Source organism: Fusarium odoratissimum (genome assembly GCF_000260195.1).
Source record: "Fusarium odoratissimum NRRL 54006 unplaced genomic scaffold supercont1.4, whole genome shotgun sequence".
Taxonomy (NCBI): Eukaryota; Fungi; Ascomycota; class Sordariomycetes; order Hypocreales; family Nectriaceae; genus Fusarium; species Fusarium odoratissimum.
This window is the reverse complement of record NW_022158690.1, coordinates 544258-561576: the sequence shown is the minus strand read 5'-3', so window position 1 is coordinate 561576 and position 17319 is coordinate 544258. Positions and strand designations below refer to the sequence as shown.

The window sequence follows — 17319 nt, the reverse complement described above, 5'->3', positions numbered from 1 at the left end:
GTGTTGTGAAGGAGGAAAGGTTGGGAGGGAGAGGGGTGGGACGGCGGATTTAAAATATGGGTGGCTACGGTGAAAGTCCCAAAGCTTTGACAAGCTTATTTGTGCAATGGTGAGGACAATGGGGTGGATTTTGGTGTGTTAGGTAGGTGAGGTGACTGAGACAATAGTTTGCAGTGCCAGGGCATATGCAGCGAGAACAGGCAGCGAGAAGGGCCAAAGTCCAGAGCTCGCACACTGCGCACAAATGTCGATGGAAGAATCCTGGAGCCCAGTGAATGTACCTATGCATTACAGCTAGCAGCTTCATCTCAAGCACTGCATGATATCTCCATTTGAGCTCGAGACCTCGGGCCTGACACTCCTCAACTGCCGTTCAGGTTGTGAGGATATATCACTACAACTTATTCAAGGCGGATCATCAAAGCTTGCAATGAATGTGAGATGTGCTAGAATTTTGACTTGATTTTGTCGTCGTCATACTTGGCTTTGTGGTATCATGTTGCCGTAGCTAAGTCCTCAGATCGTATATCCACTCTGATCGCCCCAACTCAGATTCTTAGCAACCATAAGAGATCGTAATCTCGATCCGAAAAGCCTGAAACATTCTCTCAGTTGTGAAGTTACTGTTGAAAGAAGGGGAAGTTGGCGGGATCGATGTCATCATCTCCGAGGTCTTCCTTCTCTGGAGTCTTTTCCATCTCACGGTCCTCGGCCTTGATGCCGGCCTTGACCAGCTCGTCCTCATCTTCATCGTGCAGGAGGACCGTGTCAGCTTCTTTCTTGACCTTTCCTCTGCCCTTGGCGCTACGGGGAGTCTTGGCGACTCGAGCGCCAGCGGTCTTCTTGGGAGTCACAGGACCGCGGCTGGGAGCAGTAGTCTCAGTAGAGATACCGAGCTTACGCTTAACCTGGCCGAATCGAACCTGAGGCTCTGAGTCAGTATACGAATTCAGATGATAGAGTTAATCGTGAGATGATATGAGGCGGCATGGGCAAAGGAGGAGCATGGCAACTCACCTTGGCGACATCGGCATTCTTGAATCCAGCCTCGGAGGCGACAGCGTTCCAGTCAACGTCAGCCTTGTTTCGAGTGTGCTTGACAATGCTGAAGAACAGCATAGCTTCGGCTGCAGTGGGCTCTTTCTTATTGCTGTCGGCCATGGTAGCGTCGTGCTGTGAATAGCATTAGTCTGGATACTATCCACACCTCAGGTAAGTGGCAGGTATTCTTTACCGTTGTTTTGAAAGTGAAAGGGGGTGTATTTGGTTTTTGTGTTTTGTGTTTTGAAAAAATGGATAAAGTACAGAGCAAGGCTGGTGTGGAGGAGATGAATCTGTGCGCGGAGGAGTGAAGGGAGTTTATGCCTAGATCTTGGGGAAGACGAAATCAGAAATTTAGAGAAGTTTAGGAGCTTTAGTAAATATGCTACCAGTGTTTGGCTACAATGGATAGGTTGAAAGCTCTAGTGGGTACACCAAAAAACTGCAGCGCATTATAATGGCGAGAACTTGCTTCTGAGACTGAAGCCCATGGTTCTCTTCTCGCTGTAGTTGTGCTGTTAGTGAGGCTTGCTTGTATTTGGCACTGCTTCTGAGGAGCTATGCCACTGCCAAGTGTTAGTCAGACTAACCAGCTTCTGCCAAATCAGAACGCCAATATCACTACACTCGTAGGTAGCTGGTATGGTCAATACACTGTGAGTATGGGTACATGCTATATGTATGAATCCATAAATGATTCTCTGAATTAGACTGCGAATAAAAAGGCTAGTATACAACTTCCAGAGCAACATATAAGTTCCAGTAAAGTAGACTTCCGGTAACTAGCATTCTTTTCATCTTTAACTTGATGTTGATCCTAGTAGAGACTTATGACAGTCGTCTTTGTTGGATCAAAGTTGGAACTTGTGTAAAGCAAAACCCTGACAGAAGGAAATAGGAAAAGCAAACATATCGACGAAACCATTGTCATTAATTCATGAAGCAAACGCAGTCTAGCAAATCACCATTTTGTACACAAGCAACCCTCTATCCGTGGGGTTTCCATGTTTTCCGTGTGGGTATCAAAAGGAAGTGTCGTTGAAATGGTCAGGCCATTCAGAGCTGCAATCTGGCATGGGAGGGGCGCCATTGAGATCAAGGGCAGCTGGGCTCTGTGCATCGCCGAGAGCAGAGTTGTAAGATGTCTCATTACAGGCGACGTCAAACGTATGAAAATGTGACTGCCCCATGGTCATGAAGTCAGGGATCGCTGGTTGGGCCATGAAGTCAGGGGGACAATCCATCGAAGGACCAAATCCGTTTCGCTGTCTGGTGTCTTCGAGTGAAGCGGGATTGATGGAGAGCCCCTGTGGCATATCATCACTGCAAGGGGTGAGAAATCGAGAACTGCAACCAAAGTCGTCCAAGTTGTCGTTGAGGAAAGGAGAGGAAGTAGAGGCGGGAGAGAACTGTGCCATGTATGCATGTTGGTTCTGTTCTTGCTTGATGATAGGGCTCTGGCGAACCTGGGCATACGATGAGACGCTCGAACCTGACTCAGAATTGCCGATGCTGTCCTTCTTGGGTTGTTGCGTCTTCCTTGCCTTCGTCACCCGAGACTTGTCTGCAGGGCCGGCAGGACGAGTTCTCTTCTGCGGTTGGGTGCCTAAGACTGTGGTTTTGAAACGAGCAAAGCGCATCCTTGCAGCATGTCCATTTGTGATGGGTTCGATGAGAACAGGGTCTGAGGCGACTTGATTCCAGTCGATCTGGGGTTGCGTTAGGAAGATAATCAGAACAGCATTCATGATCGGATCAACTCACGTCCTTAAGGTTCTTCTGGTTTAGAATGGCTAGAAGAAACCGGGCCATGGCGTTCTCACTGTTGGGAGCCATCGTGAATAGACTTGATTGGCGTTAAGGGGAGAGGAGGAGAGAAGGTGGTGTGTGGCTGCGGGGACAAGCCTGTCGAAGGAGGCAGAATGAGGAGAAGTGGAATGATATATAAATTAGAACATGAAGTGGAAACTTTAGGCAGCTTTGGCTGATGGATGCCTTAGGTGAGCGTGAATTAGCTTTTCGAGATGGGAATATTGACCGAAAACAAGGCTGTGCGTTTTCAGATCAAGACTTGATTCGACGGAGTCACTGTTATCGTGAAACCCAATGCCGTGAATTCGATAAGAGGAGTCGGCGAGGCTGAGGCACACTCAGATACAGATCTAGTGGACGCAAAGAGTTGTTGATGAGTGGGTGATAAATGATGTGGCAGAAGTTGAGGGTTTTCTGGCCAACGAGATGCACGAGGCGGAAATAGAACAGGCCAAGATAGTGGTCTCGGCGGGAAACCCGTTGTTGAAGAGGAGGGTCAGCTGAGCGAAAAGTCTTCTATGAGTGCATATGTAGCGTCTGGATTGCCTTTTGAGTAGTTTGGAGTGCTGATGAAGAATGTGAATGGCACGATGCAAAGGTGATGTGGCACGGGGCAGGTTGAGGCAGAAAGCGGCAAGCGGAGGAGGGAAGAGATGGAAAGAAAGGCACCAAGAAGGAGAACAGGAAGGGATCCGTATTATATGTAGGTAGTGCCTACTTATGAGTCGTCTGGGCTGTCTGCTAAGATCCAACCTAAATGTGATGCCACACACACCAACTTACATCCATATACATACACCTACACACCTCCTGTCCCGTCTCTGTGGGGGGACTAAAACCAGGCAGATACAGGGGGGGGCCAAGCATCCCCGTACAGGCACAGCATGGATCGTGTAATGTGCCGTAATGCGCTGCGCAAGGCATTGAGAGAAAATGTCTGAGAATGCTACGATCCATGATGCAGAAGATGCTCCATAGTTGCCTGTTCCTCCTGTCGGATCCAGACGATCCCTCCCGTTGATGGAAATTGGGGCGCGACGAGGGGCTGCGGTCTGCGCGAACACCGCGTAAAGTGGTTGCTGACCCCCCGCTAAACCCACTAAATTTGAGTCTAAGACCGCCGGGCCCCAGCGCACCATGGCCCCTGTCTCCAGGGCAGGGTGTGCTGCAACCACTACAGTTCAGCGGTGCCGCAGATCCCATGAAAGAATTGCCTCCAGATGAGATCTCAAAAGGAGAAACAATACGTGATGGATCAATTGAGACAATGATATGCTCACTCTTAACTTGAGTTCATTTGAGACTGGAATGTTTAAGTTTAAGTGGTTTTTGCTCAGAACCGGTCTAGCTGATCTTCCCCTCTTTCTTCACTCTTTTAAGTCTCGTAAGCTGAAGGTAGCCAACGGCAATTGACAAAAGACAAGTTTTCTAAATAGACACATAAAGGCAAGCTAAAGCATACCCGAGCAGGGATTACAAGCCTAGGAATGGGTGAAACCACAAAGTGTGACTCATTGCGCGGGTCACCGACGAATGGTTAATAGCACATTGGGCATACAACATGCAACAACGCAGGGGGAAAACCGCAGCGGACCGGGTTGGGCGACTTGGCGATCCATAGCGATAGATATCCTGTTCAAATGGCCTCGTGGCAGTTATACAGGCAAATATTCAATTGGTCAGGGGGATGAATTGAGCTTGAGCTCAAGCTTATGGTGGTGTGCAGCAAGTTCAAACTGGATGCATGTTTAAGCAGACTACCTTAGTTGTGATGAGACAAGAGACATCAGAAAGAGCAAGGATCGGGGTCTCGAGGCTCAAGAATGAAAGAAATTGCAGCATGCAGCCGATCCGCCGAGGTTTGCTTTGCCTGTTTGCCTCTTGACGCTCAGCTGAGGGGTGTAGCCTAGAAAAAAGTTGATGGTCGCAATCCGTCACGACGACGATGAAAAGCAGCAATTCAACAACCGCGAGAGCTTTGGAAGTCGGGAAAATTCTCGAGTATATGAAATGTAGTTGAAACATTCGTATTTAACGATAATGAAAGCTTTCATGGTCGTGTATAGCCCTCGAATCAATGTCTGGTCGTTATGGAGGGCATGAGATGAAGTGGGTGGGAGACGCGACGGGCGCGCAGCTGGTGGGACCTTGCTCAGACTCATCAGGACAGGAAATGGGAACGAAAGCACGTGAGGGGACCTCGTACACTGTCTCCACTTCAAGTCATCTTTTCTTGTCCCCCTGAAATCCCTTGCTTCGCTTTGTGGCGCAGACTGGCGGGTCTGCCACTCCGTTACCAGATGATCTAACGTTGAGCTCGACTAATCCTCTTTCGGTAACCGTTTGTTTATGTTGGCATCATTTGGGTTGTCAATGTGATTTGCTGGTCTTTCTTAGGAGGTTGACTTGTTGAATCATTGGGACCTTTGCCCCAGGGAGCAAGAAAACCTCTGACGTTGAACTAGGGTGCTAAAAACACTTAATCTAATAAGGTCTGCTAAGTCTATACTAGATTATACTAAACTTACCTAGGTCTTTTTGACATTTAGGATACGTAGAGATTCTAAGTTTTCTTGTTTCCCTTTGCTTTGCTATCACCAACCACAAAACAACCTACGATATACATGTTTTGCTTGTCGTTGTCAGTCTCACATGCTGATTCAATTTACCATTTTGAGTTGGTATAAAACTGAGGTACATTGCAACGACAAACAAGTCACGATGCTGTCTGCCAAGAGAAAGGACTGTTGTCAGACACCTCTTGAACTCGGCATTGTATAAATCTAACCGAGCAGAAGAAAAAGCAAACATACATAGATAGTACTTCTAGGAAAAGCAAAGCTCTCGAGATTCATCATCCAATGAACCTCGACGGATAGGCTCTCGAATCGGAGATAACATTCATCCGAATCCGAAATGCCTTTGTTCCCTTCCTCATGCCAAGAAGAAGCTTGGACCATCACATCCCCCCAACCTCGCGCCTCAGCGGGCTCCCCTTCCCTTAGCAATTTCTACCTACACTATCAATTTTCCCATTGATCCAGCCGTTGCCTTAACAGCGTCTAACCATCTACAGTCGCGTTGCCGCCTTATAACCCATCACTCTTTGTCACGTCGACAATTACTCTATTTCCGTTGAACTCAGAATGAATAGTAAAAATTGGAATGATAGAGCTGACAAAGACTTGTTCTTTACTATTCTCTCTGTCAAGAACATTGGCGTCATAAGCGGCTCAGAATGGACCACCATTGGTAACCATATGAGAAGTCTGGGCTATGGCTTCACCAATGAAGGCTGCCGGTGAGTACTTATATCTTTATACTGTCATACTTGCCTATACTCAATGACTTTGCGATTCTTCATAACGTTATCAGCATTCGCTTATCACGATGTATAATTCGTGCTGGTGGTCGTTACGCGTCAAGTTGGCTTATACCTGAGTCGCCCATTTACGTCCACTTATTATCACACAGCACATATTTGACTCACCTCATATATACAAATAACCCTACTAAACCCTGTCCAACTTCTTAAATAACACAGCACTAACATGTATCCAGACAACATTTTCAGGGGCTTCGCAGGGCTCAGAATAAGGCAGAGACAGCTGGACCCAATGGCGATATTGTACGCAGGAATGATCCGACAATGAATCCGATCACCCGTCGTCCCGGCCCTGGAAGAGGTCGGCCCAGGAAACAGCCTCCTGTTCCTGTTCCTGGAGCTGGAGAAATCCCCTCCGATCAGCCCATGCCAGTTGGTATCGTTCCCGGGCCCAACTCCGTACCTCCTTACCCCCATCCTCATCCCCAGGCAGTCCAATCTTATGGTGTTCCTGCTGGCAATCATCAAGCTGGCGCTCATCTGCCAGCTCAAGGCGCTGCACAGCCTGGCAACATCTCTCCTGCGACTCCTACTCAACAAGCTCCTCCTCCCAGCAATACACTTCATGTTCAGGATCCGATAACTTACCCAAGTCCCCCTCGTGCCCCTGACACTCCTCAGGCGCCTGCTCATCTTCATCCTCTTCAGCATGCACAATCCGTTCAACCTGGCCAACAGCCTCAACCCGGGCAGCAACCTCCGCCTGGCCAACAGCTCCAGTCAGGTTTTCAACCTCAACCAGATCAACAGGACGAACCTGAACAGGCTTCACAGCCAACTGCGCAGCCTCAGCCAGAGCAGGAAAACTCAACTGAATACCAATCTCAGGACGTTTCCCAGGAAGCCCCTCGGGAGGCCCGTGAAGCGACTGATGCAAGTGCTGCATCTCAACATGCGCCGGTTGAGCAGAACGACGACTCTCAAGCTGCTTTAACCTCGGAGCAGCTGCAACATGCCAACGAGGATATCGATGCTGATGGCGACGCCAATGGTGACGCTGACGGCGAAGCGGATATCGATAATGATGAGCCGGCCGCTAAACGGCCACGGTTAAGTTCGCCTGAACCCCCTAAGGATACCGATATGGATGATGAAGCTGTCTTGGCCTTGGCGGCCCATAATGGGTCGACAGATTTTGCTTCCGAGTAAGTATTTGTCAATATTTCCATCAATGATCTGCCAACTAATTCCTTTCAGTTTTGCTACTTATGGTGAGGCATAGCCACCGACTTTGCTTGTAGAATAACATTGATACCACGGGCATTGGCGTTAGAGACTAGGAGTTTCTTAAATGGCCTTTGCATTTGCAAGGGATGGGATAGAAATGAGCAAGCGAGGACTGGATTTTTGCAGGATATACCAGAACATTCTGGGTGTGTGTATAATATGAAAGAAAAACAGCTGAGACTTGGTTAGCAGAAGCAAGAGCTGGAGTCTCTTAGTTGGGAGCGTACATCATTGCTCTCGGCCATGTCGAAAGTTTAGTCGTAGATAGGACAGTAACAATGCCAAACTTGTAGAGTGTTTCTATTGTCACTGAAATCCGCAGTGTGAGGCAGTGCCCGAGACACAGGTTTCGAGTCACTGCGGTGGTGCTCGTGCTGGAACAATGACGACCGCTACTTTCAGAGTATCTCTGTGCTGTAAGCTCCATTGTTCTCTTTGGGAGTATAAATTCATCTCGCGATCGGCTTTACCCAACTTTCTTCTCTTTCCATCACCATCACCCTTGACATCTGGATTCCCATCCGCATCTTCAACCTCAATTCTACCAAATCAATCAACGGCAAACGACCCCCACCATGCCTGGAAAAGCGAGCGATTGGGACAACGCCGACTTCCTCCTTGATCTCGTCGTTGGCCTCTACACTGGCGCTCAGGTCAACGGGGGCTTGACTCCTCCCGTCAAGCAGTCTATTGAAGAGTATATCAATGGGCGCGGATATACCACCTCTTTTGACGCTGTGCGGTAGGTTCTAACATTTCTTTGCTCTCATGTTTGCGTTGCTGCTTTGATTTTGATCGCTGAGCTATCTTGTTGCTGTACTGCGCTTGGGCAATCATCAGAGTGATTCACTTCGAGGTTATGCGACGCTATTCACGTTTTTGTGCAAACATGGCTTCATTTTTCACTCCTCTATCCTAAGCCTTAGGGCTAAGTGAGTACAAATATCCTCACGGGGGAGATCATCCTCTGTTGCTTCATTGACTCATCTTCTCAACTTCTCAACAACACTGAGCAAACTGCGTTCTTTCTTATCAACATCCTCAAAATCACCCTTCTCTATCTTTTCCTTATCATCGTCGCCATGGCCAAACGTCAAGTCATGCAGTGGGATGCCAACGTCCATGAAGACATCCTGATCAGTCTATTTCAACACATCAAGCCAAGTGCTGAAGACTGGAGTAACGTCATGGGTGATCTTCAGCAAAAGGGCTACACTTTCACTGAGGGCGCTCTTCGGTACGATTTCTGACTCCAGCCTCTTTTTTCCGTTGCATAGTGGTCACTGTTGTTTTCCCATCCCCCACTTGCATTCAGCTCAACTTCCCCTCTCTTCTAACCTCTTCATCCTTTCTCACATTTCTCCTGCAATTATTCATCCTTCTCTCTTCCCACATCTCAGACAACTCTTCTATAAAGCCCTTCTCATCTCTTCCTGTCTCTTCATTCAACATCTGGCATCAATAATTCTCTACCCAAATAAACAAACATATACACCATTTCCCTTCATCAATTTGTCCATCATCACCGTCATGGCTCCCCGTGCTGCTGGTGCTGGTAAGCCTGCTCGAGGCTGGGATGCTGCGTCGCATGAGGATTTACTCCTCGCTCTTCTCGAAGAGATCAAGCCGAACAAGGCTGATCTTACCAACGTCGCTGAGAAGATGCGCAACAAGGGCTACTCCTACTCCTACGACGCGATCAAGTACTTCTCTTTCTGTCTTTTGCGCACAGTTTCAAAGGTCAGCAGCTAACACATTTGTCTTTATAGCCAGCACGTCCAAAAGCTGCGCAAGAACCGCGACACCACCGCCATCCAGAACTCTGGTGGCTCCGAGACTGGTACTCCTCGTAAGCGCGCTTCTAGCACCAAGACTCCTGCCAAGCGTACTCCTAAGCGCAAGGCCACCAAGTCGGCTTCCATCGTCGACGAGGACGAGGATCTTGAGGATGAGAAGATGCAGCTGAAGATGGAGACGGACGACATGGATGAGGAACTCATGTCCCCCAAAGGCGTCAAGCGTACCAAGTATGTTAGAATATACCGAGTCAACTTCCAGGTTCCTTACTAACTGTCTTATAGGTCCGAGCCCGAGGACGAGGTCACCGTTGGTGAGGCCTAGGTCATAATTTCTTCTACCTTGTGAGTTGATGTCTAAATACTGTCACATATGTTCTCAGCTAATGGGCCAACAGGCTAGCTTCCACGGCCAAGGGGGTTGGAAGTTGAGCCTTCGACAGCTGATGAACATTGGAGTGGTGATCAACAGGCTCATGCCTATCGCAGAGAAATAGGGGTAAAACTAGGCAAGGATGGTTTCCATGTGCCTTGGATGTTACGACGAGAGATTTGCCATTTGAGGGCAATATTACGAGCATGTCTCTGCGATGAATTGAAAGATACCACCCGTCCTTTTTTTCTTCTTCCATTTTTGTGCAGTCTGTTGAAGTATCGTGAGGTGTTGATGCGCATTTCCCGAGCATCCCATGCGCATCTACACTTTTACTGGGTATCCATCAAGGCCTCCGCTGATGTTCACTGAAATTTCTACGAGTATTGGCCGAGTATATATGGGATATTCACTAAGTGGTTCTAATCAATGCCGGTCGAGTACTCTCCTTGTTTAATTCCGATTCTCGTGACCATTGCCATGGGATGCTTAAAACTTGAACTCTACTGTATATGCGATATTCATAGATACTTAAGTTACGAAATCCTCCAGATATATCCGTATAAGGATGATATTTACTGCGTGGCTATGTTTGCGTCTTCGGTCATTCGGTTACTAGGCAGAGGAATCAAGCGCTTCCACCAGTTGCACGGCCACACGCAGCCTATATCCCCCTAGATATCTCTCTTTCCCTTTCACTAGGACTTTTCGACCCTCTAATATTTCTCCATTCACTCTTCAGAATTCCTCTTCCATCTTTCCCTTCCACACTTTTCATCCACTCCTCTTCTCCTACATACTGCATCTCCATCCCTCAACCCCAGAACAACATCCTGCACTCTACATCAAACCATTCTCTCACCTAACACAATGCCTCCTTCTGAGAAGAAGTGGGACGCCAACGCCGAGCGTGACCTGTGCGTCGCAGTGATCATGGGTGCTCAGGATGGTGAGCGCATGCGCTTCAACTGGCCAAAGGTCCATGCATCGATGGCAACCCTTGGTTATTCCTTTACCAAGGACGCCATCTCGTAAGTTTCCCCATGCTTTCTCATATCATTATATTTCTTCCCTTCGGGTCCTTGAGCCTCCCAACCCATAGCCATATTCATCACGTCCAGATACTTACCAGCAACAGTCAGCATTTCAGCAAGTCCATCATGCGCGACTTCAAAGGTCGACATGGTGATCCTTCCACCAGCACCCCTACTGCTACACCCAAGAAGGCTACCACCCGCCGCAAGCGATCGACTCCTGCTAAGAAGAAGATCGAGATCCTGGACGAGGAGGACGATGATGCAGAGACCATGGTCGAATCTCCTGTCCATAAGAAGATGAAGCACAAGAACGAGGACGAGGACGAGGATCTCAAGACATCGGTTGGTGTCCAGGGCAAGTCTGGGGGCAGGTATGTTCGACTGGTACGCATGTCCTAATACAAATACTGATCTACTCGTAGCCTTTCTGCTGCTGAGAAGGAAGCCAAGTTTGAGAACTGGCTTGCCAACGGTGACGGTGCTTAGAGATTGTTGCAACTCTATCATGAAAAGAAAGATATCTGAAGGGTTGATACTATCGAGGCTTTTGATGCTATTGCTGGGGGGGCGAGATAATAGGGGGGATTTACAGCCCTGGAGAACTGGATTGATAGCCCTCGCAACATGAAGTTCACTTTGGTTCCCTACTGCGCATCTCAGTGCACATATAATTCCCATGTAATACGCCAGCCATCTTCTGCTTCTCGTAAAGGCTTCTCACGGAGGATTTCTCGTTGCGATTTTCTGCTTAGCGATGCTCACTAGTTGCCCGTTCATAGTCACACCTTTCTCAGATTCAATCGTTTCCTGTTTGCGTAGCTTCCGGGCAGGAAAAGTCAACTCTTTCTGTGCTCACCTTCTGAAGGCTTTGGATGTTCGATCGATAACCATGTATTTGTCCTACGCAGAGTCACTTCATGAAGATTGCTACCCAATTTCTTGCATGGCTTAATGGACTGTATTTGGGACTAACGTTTGTCTGTCATCTCTTATTTCTAGATTTCAAATTTACGTAGTCTTGGAGGGTTCGTTGTGTTGGTTTTGAGAACGGCAGTCAAATAGCCATACACATCCGGATGCCTTGGGGCTCGTGATTCGTGTATCAATATACCACTATGGCATATTCTGCATGGTTCTTAGTGTGTCTCCGTATCTCACACCGTATGTTTTTCGTTTCTCGTCTGCGAGTGAGTGCCAGAAGATAGAGACCAAAAGGAGTTTCTTAATAAGAAGAAAGGGCAGCAAGTAATCATTTACCGTAAGTCAAACATCTTGAGGTGTAACTTCATGACTCTGATCACACGAGACTCTTGTCTTACATATGTTTATTTTTATTCATTCGTGTTGACATCAGTCACTAACATGGGCATCAATGACAGACTACCCAGTATAAGTCGAATCAAGCTCTAAATCACGTTCCCTACCACCCAAACGCCAGTCCAATTCATTGCATTGTCCTTGTTCATCGTGGCCGTCGACCGTCGAGTCTATTTCCTTCGCTGGTGCCCTTCTTCTCGGGGGCCTTTGTCTTGTCGTCTCCTTCTCCCTTTCTCTTAACGGCACCTCGAAGTGTCTGACCTTGGCCAGCAAAGTGAGGCCTGTTGGCGTTCTCCTTCTCCTGTTCCTTATCAGCGTCCGTCTTGACTGGCTTGATCTCGTATCCGAAGAAAAGCTTGTTAGGTGGCAAACGGAGAGCTGCCGGAGCACCATCGCGCCTCCTAGGCATTCCTGGAATCTCCACCGTAGGAACCGGAGTAGCTGGCTTGGGTGTTGGAGCCTTACTACCCTTCTTGGCAAGCTTTTGACCCTCTCCAAGGAAGTTTGTCACATTGCTTGTCACTGATGGAGCAATGGCGCTGTAGTTGATGGCTTGCGCCATGGTTCCCTGGTTGTGTAACAAACCTCCAGCAGGGACACCACCTCGCGTGCTTCTTGGGGTGCTTGTTCCGCTCTTGCGCTCAGGTTCGACGTAGCCGACTGGGGGCGCGAATTCTACCGACACGTCGGTCTCGATCATACTGACTCCCATCTTGTCCGTCTCGGGCTTGACGTCGAGAACGGCCACATCATAGACTTCATCGTTGTAGGCGAAATTGAAGACATCACCCTTGGTCAGGGTGGCAAAATTGCGGAAAGCCTTCTCCAGCACTGCCTTGGGATCACTAATCTCAAGGAAGTTGACAGATTGAGGCTGTAGCTTGACCATCTTGGCCAGCTCCAATGATGTGGTACGGACCTGGATCATGTCGCCAACGTCCATGCCAAGAGTTTCCATCATCTAGTGAGTGTTAGTAACAAGGCCGTTCAATAATACAGTGTGTCCCCATACCCATTGAGGAATGTATGCTCGGCCTTCCTCCGCAATAAACTCCAGCACACCCGCATGTGAGTGTCTGCCTTTCTCTCCGTTGATCAACTCCATGAGCAAAGGCCACTGTACATGGAGCTTAGACACCTTGTCGAGAGCGGATGGTGGCAGAATTATCTTGGAACCGTAGTTGAGTTCTGGTCGTTCAGCTCCGGGGGCCATGACTAGAGGATAGCATCGGTAGTACTCGTCGAACCGTTGCACAATGGGTCGTCGCCCATGGCGGGCCATGTTGTAGAGGTGGTCGGGGTTAGCGGGATCAAACCCACCGCCGAAGCCTGAATACTGTGTAGTTCTTAGCAACCGAGTTATAAGACGAGGCAGGATGGCATACCATGGCGACAATGGTTTGTTGGTACGCAGTCGATTTCGAGATCTCGTGGGTGCAGGACTTGAAGATATAGGCGGTCAGGGAGTAAATCGGCTGCCCTAAAATATGGTATGTTTTCTTACGCTTCTGAGAAGAAACGTGCGTCTTAAGTAGTCGGAAGGAGAATGGCGGTGATTCACAGTTGCGAGGTTGAAATGTTTACGGGATGAGCCTCCATCAATGTTCGTTGAAGGTCCAAAGCCACAGGTAACATGGGGCGTGTGGGGGCTACAAAAGGCAGCTCTTGATGACGCAGTTTGGTTTGTCAGGGACTCGGGCAAGGACACTTAGTACCTACTAGGTAATACTGTACCTCTCAGCTTAATAAGGCACGTATTTCTAAAATATTTAATTCCAAACTCAATAAAACTCTGGCAAGTAGTTAAACACATATGATACTGACTTTAAAGCCGTGTTATTGCTATTATAAGTACTGGCGATTACTTCCAGGTTTTAAGGCAGGTACTTGATAAGGCACTGAATGTCCACCTAAGTTCAGGTACCTGTCAACTAACATCAGCTCAGTGGAGCTGATTGCCCCAACCAGAATAGCGAGTTCTGGAACCCATGCTCAGAAGTTTAAACATACATATAAGCTCCATCAAGTTTCCTTCATCATTTCACTTTGCGTGTCCAATTCAAGCGATCATCACTTTGACTACTACCCCGCCAATATTCATATTCTTGGCACTCAAAAATCAATCAGCAGTGGCCATGGCGTCACGATATTCGGCAGCGCGCCCCAAGCGCGACGGCGAGAACTTTGCGCGTACCCATCATAACGAAGACGGCGGCGATTCTAAGAGAGTCAAGTTTGACGTACGAAATCCCTCCACGCTTGCGCCTGACGCTCGCGAAGAAGATGCTATCCTCGATGCCGATGTCATTGGTGTATCTGGAGCTACGAAGCGTGGAGCTGTCAATCTAGATGGTTATGATAGTGATTCAGATAACGAAACCTTCAATGCACGCGCCGAGAACCGCAAGCGGGGCAAAGTCGACATTCTTGAGCAGCTCGATAATTACGACGCCACCAATCCTGACCCTGCAGCTCCGGGTACTGCGGCCGGTGATGATGATGACGACGACATGTTTGCTGCGGACGATGCTGATGGGGAAAAGGAGATCCCCGAGGAGGGAGACTTCGATAAGAATGGTCGCAAGAAGGACAAAGTTCGGTTCCTAGATGCGGATCAAATCGATGGCGTGGACAACACCAGCAGAGACAAGGGGGGCATCCGACTCGACGATGAAAGCAGCGACGACGAGGCAGATGTAGACCTAGCCATACAAGAAGAGGGCATCGATGAAGAAGTTGGGGCTGGAGGTCTCAAGAAGAACGCCCCCAAAGTCGAAGCATTCAACCTGAAGCAAGAAATGGAAGAGGGTCAATTCGACCAAGATGGCAACTACGTTCGCAAAGGTGGCGACCCTGACGCCGTACATGACAACTGGTTGGAAGGTCTCAGTAAGAAGGAGATGAGAAAGGCAGCCGCCGCGCATGAGAAGCGCGAGGCTGAGGCACGAAAGCAGCGCCTAGAGGATGACGAGGTCCTCGTGTCAGATTTGCTCAAGACTCTGATACTCAATCTCGAGCGCGCTGAGACGCCACTCGAGGCTCTAGCCCGACTCGGCAAAAAGCAAACAAAGCCTAAAAAGATCCCGAAATGGAAGCTCAAGAAGATGAACAAGGGTGCTGAAGGCATGGAAGTTGATGGCGGTGAGAACATCGAGGATGCGGAGCAAAAGAAGATCAAGGCATCAATTGATGCCATCACAGAAGCTGCAGATAAGCTGTTAAGCCGGGATCATGAGGAGATTTACGAACAAGAGAGAGAGCTCCTCGTCCGAGAATATCGTAAGGAGACAGGAGAGGATTGGGTGGAACCAGAAGCTTCACAGACAAACCAGGATGAGCAGGCGGCGGTGAAGCCGGGAACAATGTGGAAGTTCCGATGGGTAGATGGACGCGACGGAAACGACAGTCAAGGGCCATATGACGGGGCCACAATGAAGGCGTGGAAGGATGCTGGGTACTTCCCAGAGGGCGCGGTCGAGTTCCGAGAGGTTGAGGAGGGCCGGGACTGGTCTTTACATGTCGATGCTTTTGAGTGAAGGCATTACAACGGGACGGGATGTCAGTCGAGAAACGAAATTAAGGTAGTGCGGGCTGAACAGATATCTGGTGTGGTTCGGCTCCGGTCTCTATCGCAAAATGATTGGCAACGAGCGAGTTTCAGCTTAAAAGGGCACCTGCAGCGGTCTTTCTCGTGTTCCGGATATGGACATCCGCTGGCTCATGTTCTTGTGTATGGATGCTCTCACAACCAGTCATATGTGTACAGAGGTCAGAGAGAACAAAACGGGCTGTAAGTGGGCGTTTCAAACCCGACGGCATGATGGTGAGTGGATCCCGTTTCACGTCAAATACTTACAGCCTGCATGGGAAAGACTGCATGGCACAGATAGCTTCGGCTTTGTGGCTCCGAATCTGAAGACAAGATTGAAAATCGAGTTAGATAGCCACATTATCTGGCCACTTGGAGGAAGTGGGCGATGATCATGCGGGCCTGACGAGGCTTGGCCGCTGACTGGTTTCATAAGGTCAATGGTCGAGAATCATGATGGTGCATGATGGTGCCGCGGGAAGATGACGAAAGAGGGAAACTAGATGCCAAAAAGACCATCAAAGGGTTGGAAAGATCTAGGATAGACGGACATGATAGGGCATAATGTGGCAAGTCGTTCCTGGGGATCCCGAAGTGCGCCGGGAACGGGTGAGGCCGGGCGAGTGGGATCTCGAAAAAGAGGCTGAAAAGCCGGGGCAGCGAATATGGAGTAAGATGATGGGGACGTCTGGGGATAATGATGGGGTTGTATGGGGTTATACGGAGGGACGGACGAGGTTGGTACCTACCATGTGCCCTGGCATGCGAGGCTTGAGCCGATCCAAGCCCGTGATCCCGTGATGCTCCGGTACGTGGAGCGGAAGCCGGGGCCGCAGCCGTAGCCGAACGGTCAAGCACCGAGGGAGCAGGAGGTTGACTCCCGGAGACGAACGGGCTAGATCGGAGGAGCAGGGATTGTTCGGGAATGATGTATGTCAGAAGTTGCATCTCAGTATGTAAGTGAAATGTAAGGGTTCGGAATCCATTCGACGACGAGTTTTCGTACGTAACATGATGAGAGTCTATGTGGGCTTGACCTTGAAACAATGTCGATCAAGGTCTCTCGGCATTGATATTATCAGTAGTATTGGGTGTTTCGAGTAATGCTAGAAGGATCGATATCATGAACTGATATTGCAATGCGTACATGTATGTTTGGGTGTGCTGTATGTGGCTAGTCCAGGTCCAGGTCAGATTGACACTGGATTCGCTCAGGGATCATGGTGGAGGTGATCGAGCAAGCTACTGCTGTCCATAGGAATAGGCAGGGCAGGGGTTCGGTCAGCCCAGGCGGACTCAGGTCAGGAGAGGTTCGATCTCAGGTGAGGAATCTCGGTGAGATTCAAGATAGCTACTGAGGAATATGAGACCATAAGGGTCCGTGGTTTTATGGAATCGTAGGCACGATATGATAGGGCTCTGACAGATTCAGGGTCTCCATTTTTGGTGATTGGAAATAGATGCTGGACACACCCAGGGGTCTCGACAAAGGCCCGATGTCAGATAAGCGGGTTTTGTTTTGGCGATGGAATTGACATTACAGATGGCATGGACTGATCTGATGTGATGTAGTAGAGAACATAGCAACATTAAGGAGAAGCGAATACAGTCGGTCCGCGAAAGCTCGTGGCCTACCAACGGGCCGACAGAGGCCCTGTTTTCGGTGAGTTCATGTTTGAGTTGGGCTGAACTGAGTGAGTTTAGTTGAGCTGTTTTTGTTCCATCATGATACCTCTCAACAA

At 48.9% G+C, this 17319-nt stretch overlaps 8 protein-coding genes across 10 annotated transcripts; 4 read left to right on the top strand and 4 right to left on the bottom strand.

Moving 5' to 3' along the window:
- Window positions 1-412: 412 nt before the first annotated feature.
- On the bottom strand, window positions 413-1401 carry FOIG_03330 (uncharacterized protein). Its single transcript, XM_031201148.1, has 3 exons — window positions 1235-1401; window positions 1018-1173; window positions 413-923 (listed from the first exon to the last, which is right to left on the bottom strand). Exons 2-3 carry the CDS (start codon window positions 1159-1161, stop codon window positions 621-623), a joined length of 447 nt encoding a protein of 148 aa, XP_031068672.1. The 5' UTR covers window positions 1162-1173; window positions 1235-1401; the 3' UTR covers window positions 413-620.
- Window positions 1402-1634: 233 nt separating this feature from the next.
- FOIG_03329 (uncharacterized protein) lies at window positions 1635-3658 on the bottom strand. The gene is made up of 2 exons (XM_031201147.1): window positions 2806-3658; window positions 1635-2750 (listed from the first exon to the last, which is right to left on the bottom strand). Exons 1-2 carry the CDS (start codon window positions 2875-2877, stop codon window positions 2064-2066), a joined length of 759 nt encoding a protein of 252 aa, XP_031068671.1. The 5' UTR covers window positions 2878-3658; the 3' UTR covers window positions 1635-2063.
- A 2080-nt stretch (window positions 3659-5738) lies between these two features.
- Window positions 5739-7774, top strand: FOIG_03328 (uncharacterized protein). 2 transcript variants are annotated; one of them, XM_031201145.1, is made up of 3 exons: window positions 5739-6154; window positions 6415-7383; window positions 7436-7774. In XM_031201145.1, the coding sequence occupies exons 1-3, from the start codon at window positions 6000-6002 to the stop codon at window positions 7458-7460; spliced, it is 1149 nt and encodes a 382-aa protein (XP_031068669.1). In that variant the 5' UTR covers window positions 5739-5999; the 3' UTR covers window positions 7461-7774. The 2 variants fall into 2 exon arrangements, with proteins under 2 accessions (XP_031068669.1, XP_031068670.1); XM_031201146.1 differs by lacking the exon at window positions 5739-6154 and having other exon boundaries at window positions 6252-7383.
- Window positions 7775-7966: 192 nt separating this feature from the next.
- FOIG_03327 (uncharacterized protein) lies at window positions 7967-9873 on the top strand. Of its 2 annotated transcripts, none has more exons than XM_031201143.1 (4): window positions 7967-8207; window positions 9235-9492; window positions 9547-9606; window positions 9660-9873. In XM_031201143.1, exons 1-3 carry the CDS (start codon window positions 8041-8043, stop codon window positions 9584-9586), a joined length of 465 nt encoding a protein of 154 aa, XP_031068667.1. In that variant the 5' UTR covers window positions 7967-8040; the 3' UTR covers window positions 9587-9606; window positions 9660-9873. The 2 variants fall into 2 exon arrangements, with proteins under 2 accessions (XP_031068667.1, XP_031068668.1); XM_031201144.1 differs by lacking the exon at window positions 7967-8207 and adding an exon at window positions 8619-8702 and having other exon boundaries at window positions 9660-9806.
- A 631-nt stretch (window positions 9874-10504) lies between these two features.
- FOIG_03326 (uncharacterized protein) lies at window positions 10505-11316 on the top strand (the record flags this gene model as incomplete). Its single annotated transcript, XM_031201142.1, has 3 exons — window positions 10505-10665; window positions 10773-11042; window positions 11094-11316. 3 exons carry the CDS (start codon window positions 10505-10507, stop codon window positions 11155-11157), a joined length of 495 nt encoding a protein of 164 aa, XP_031068666.1. The 3' UTR covers window positions 11158-11316.
- A 589-nt stretch (window positions 11317-11905) lies between these two features.
- FOIG_03325 (uncharacterized protein) lies at window positions 11906-13652 on the bottom strand. Its single transcript, XM_031201141.1, has 3 exons — window positions 13374-13652; window positions 13001-13324; window positions 11906-12949 (listed from the first exon to the last, which is right to left on the bottom strand). The coding sequence occupies exons 1-3, from the start codon at window positions 13374-13376 to the stop codon at window positions 12134-12136; spliced, it is 1143 nt and encodes a 380-aa protein (XP_031068665.1). The 5' UTR covers window positions 13377-13652; the 3' UTR covers window positions 11906-12133.
- Window positions 13653-13738: 86 nt separating this feature from the next.
- Window positions 13739-16922, bottom strand: FOIG_03324 (uncharacterized protein). Its single transcript, XM_031201140.1, has one exon. The coding sequence runs from the start codon at window positions 16523-16525 to the stop codon at window positions 16007-16009; it is 519 nt and encodes a 172-aa protein (XP_031068664.1). The 5' UTR covers window positions 16526-16922; the 3' UTR covers window positions 13739-16006.
- FOIG_03323 (uncharacterized protein) lies at window positions 13954-17218 on the top strand. The gene has a single exon (XM_031201139.1). It carries the CDS (start codon window positions 13977-13979, stop codon window positions 15522-15524), a length of 1548 nt encoding a protein of 515 aa, XP_031068663.1. The 5' UTR covers window positions 13954-13976; the 3' UTR covers window positions 15525-17218.
- The last annotated feature ends 101 nt before the right edge of the window (window positions 17219-17319 follow it).

Excerpts from the sequence above, each read along its gene's own strand:
- FOIG_03330 (XM_031201148.1), bottom strand. The coding sequence starts at position 1,161 with ATGGCCGACAGCAATAAGAAAGAGCCCACTGCAGCCGAAGCTATGCTG. Across the intron at positions 924-1,017 it reads AGAATGCCGATGTCGCCAAG|GTTCGATTCGGCCAGGTTAA; the intron begins GTGAGTTGCCAT and ends TCAGAGCCTCAG.
- FOIG_03329 (XM_031201147.1), bottom strand. The coding sequence starts at position 2,877 with ATGGCTCCCAACAGTGAGAACGCCATGGCCCGGTTTCTTCTAGCCATT. Across the intron at positions 2,751-2,805 it reads ACCAGAAGAACCTTAAGGAC|ATCGACTGGAATCAAGTCGC; the intron begins GTGAGTTGATCC and ends ACGCAACCCCAG.
- FOIG_03328 (XM_031201145.1), top strand. The coding sequence starts at position 6,000 with ATGAATAGTAAAAATTGGAATGATAGAGCTGACAAAGACTTGTTCTTT. Across the intron at positions 6,155-6,414 it reads TTCACCAATGAAGGCTGCCG|ACAACATTTTCAGGGGCTTC; the intron begins GTGAGTACTTAT and ends ACATGTATCCAG. Across the intron at positions 7,384-7,435 it reads TCGACAGATTTTGCTTCCGA|TTTTGCTACTTATGGTGAGG; the intron begins GTAAGTATTTGT and ends AATTCCTTTCAG.
- FOIG_03327 (XM_031201143.1), top strand. The coding sequence starts at position 8,041 with ATGCCTGGAAAAGCGAGCGATTGGGACAACGCCGACTTCCTCCTTGAT. Across the intron at positions 8,208-9,234 it reads ACCTCTTTTGACGCTGTGCG|CCAGCACGTCCAAAAGCTGC; the intron begins GTAGGTTCTAAC and ends TTGTCTTTATAG. Across the intron at positions 9,493-9,546 it reads AAAGGCGTCAAGCGTACCAA|GTCCGAGCCCGAGGACGAGG; the intron begins GTATGTTAGAAT and ends ACTGTCTTATAG.
- FOIG_03325 (XM_031201141.1), bottom strand. Across the intron at positions 12,950-13,000 it reads GAGCATACATTCCTCAATGG|ATGATGGAAACTCTTGGCAT; the intron begins GTATGGGGACAC and ends AACACTCACTAG.
- FOIG_03323 (XM_031201139.1), top strand. The coding sequence starts at position 13,977 with ATGCTCAGAAGTTTAAACATACATATAAGCTCCATCAAGTTTCCTTCA.
- FOIG_03324 (XM_031201140.1), bottom strand. The coding sequence starts at position 16,525 with ATGCAACTTCTGACATACATCATTCCCGAACAATCCCTGCTCCTCCGA.